The 1946-nt window shown below is 58.4% G+C and overlaps 1 protein-coding gene across 1 annotated transcript in view; it reads left to right on the top strand.

The window, feature by feature from the left end:
• Positions 1-155: 155 nt before the first annotated feature.
• Positions 156-1946, top strand: part of GRID2IP (glutamate receptor, ionotropic, delta 2 (Grid2) interacting protein) — a gene marked incomplete at its 5' end in the record, with an annotated part of 26550 nt that continues 24759 nt past the window's right edge. The window contains 3 exons of the mRNA XM_011996666.1: positions 156-229; positions 594-688; positions 1354-1537. Coding sequence (XP_011852056.1) covers positions 156-229; positions 594-688; positions 1354-1537 — 353 coding nt within the window. The remainder of the gene's footprint in view (positions 230-593; positions 689-1353; positions 1538-1946) is intronic.

The following is a 1946-nucleotide window of genomic DNA, read 5'->3' as shown; positions in this document are numbered from 1 at the left end:
TGGTCTCGATCTCCTGACCTCGTGATCCACCCACCTCGGCCTCCCAAAGTGCTGGGATTATAGGCGTGAGCCACCGCACCCGGCCGAAAACAGGATAGCATTCTGCTCTCAAAGTGGTAACCTGCCGCTGACCGGCACACCCTCTCTTCTTGCTTCCAGGGAGCCCAGCTGACAATGCTGCCCTCAAGTCAGGTGACCGGATCCTCTTCCTCAATGGACTGGACATGAGGTCAGAGGCTATTGGGGACACCAGAGGTTGGTGATGAACTGCCCCCACCCCCTGCAAGACTCCTGCCTTTTGGGGCACCCAGGCCATGGTCACAATCTCCTCTCACCAGCTGGTCCCCAAGGTCTGTCCCTTTTCCAGTGGGAACTCTTGAATCTAACCCTCCTCCTCGCCAGTCTCCAACTCTAGCCAGGACCTCAGTTCATCCTTCCAACCAGAAAATATTCCAGCTCCATGCTGGGGACACAGAGTCACACAGAGGTGGTCTTGCTGTGTGGCCTCTGTGGGCAGGACAGGGAGGTCTGGCTGGTGGCCGTGGAGAGGGCTCACCCCAGTCAGGCCCTCCTGGGCCATCTCTGCTTGGCAGGAACTGCTCCCACGACAAGGTGGTGTCCATGCTGCAGGGCAGTGGTGCCATGCCTACGCTGGTGGTGGAGGAAGGGCTCGTCCCATTTGCCAGTGGTGAGACCCCCATGGACACTTGGCTTCCTTGGCCCACAGAGACACTACCTGGGCTGCTATGTGTGAGATTCACAGTGCAGAGGACTCAGCTCTTCCCCTAAACCTTCAGCTTGCCTCCCCAGGGCTGCCCCCTAAGTGGTGCTGTAGAACCCCGGTGAGGCTGGGCACGGTGGCTCATGCCTATAATCCCAGCACTTTGGGAGGCCAAGGTGGGAGGATAGCTTGAGGCCAGGGGTTTGAGACCAGCCTGGGCGACATGGCACAACTCTGTCTCTACTAAAAATACAAAATTAGCTGGGCATGATGGCACGCGCCTGTAGTCCCAGCTACTTGAGGGGCTGAGGCAAGAGAATCACCTGAACCCAGGAGGCGGAGGTTGCAGTGAGCCAAGATCGCGCCACTGTACTCCCACCTGGACAACAGAGCGAGACACTGTCTTAAACAAACAAACAAAAAACCCTAGCGTGTAGTTTTAGGGACCCTTCCCAGGACTGACTCCCTCTATCCTTGGCCCCAGTGTTGCACAGCAGGCATGCCTTCCCATGCATGGCACTGGACAGCCACACCCCAGCTCAGGAGGTCTACTGACCTCAAAAGCCAGGGAGACTGCACCTGGCCTGGGGACTCTGGGTCACTCGTGCCTCTCCCACTTGTGGTCCCAGCAGACTCGGATTCTCTGGACTCGCCCAACCCATCGTCGGCGCTCACCTCCCTGCAGTGGGTGGCGGAGATCCTGCCGTCCAGCATCCGGGTCCAAGGGAGGACCTTCAGCCAGCAGCTGGAGCACCTGCTCACGCCTCCTGAGCGCTATGGAGTCTGCCGGGCCCTCGAGAGCTTCTTCCAGCACAGGTGGCCGGACCAAAGCCGTGGTGGGGACCTGCCCTGGGTGGGCCCTAAGTCCTACCTAGACTCACATCCTAGTCTCCCTGCCTGAGCCTCCTTAGTCCCATTCTCCTGGGGGATGCTCAGGAAGGTGGCAGCTGGTATCAGGGTCCCAGGGTGGTGGGCAACTGAGCTGCCCTGGAACAATCTCTGACTTGACACCTCCTAGCCACGTGACCTTGGGTGAGTCTAAGCCTTCTCTGTGAAGTGAGGCAGACAGGGACCACCCGCAACATTCTTTTTTATTTTTTGAGATGGAGTCTCGCTCTATCACCCAGCTGGAATGTAGTGGTATAATCTCGGCTCACTGCAACCTCCACCTCCTGGGTTCAAGCGATTCTCCTGCCTCAGCCTCCTGAGTAGCTGGGATTACAGG

This window comes from Mandrillus leucophaeus, unplaced genomic scaffold, assembly GCF_000951045.1.
Source record: "Mandrillus leucophaeus isolate KB7577 unplaced genomic scaffold, Mleu.le_1.0 Scaffold521, whole genome shotgun sequence".
NCBI lineage: Eukaryota > Metazoa > Chordata > Mammalia > Primates > Cercopithecidae > Mandrillus > Mandrillus leucophaeus.
This window is presented reverse-complemented; position numbering and strand designations above follow the sequence as displayed.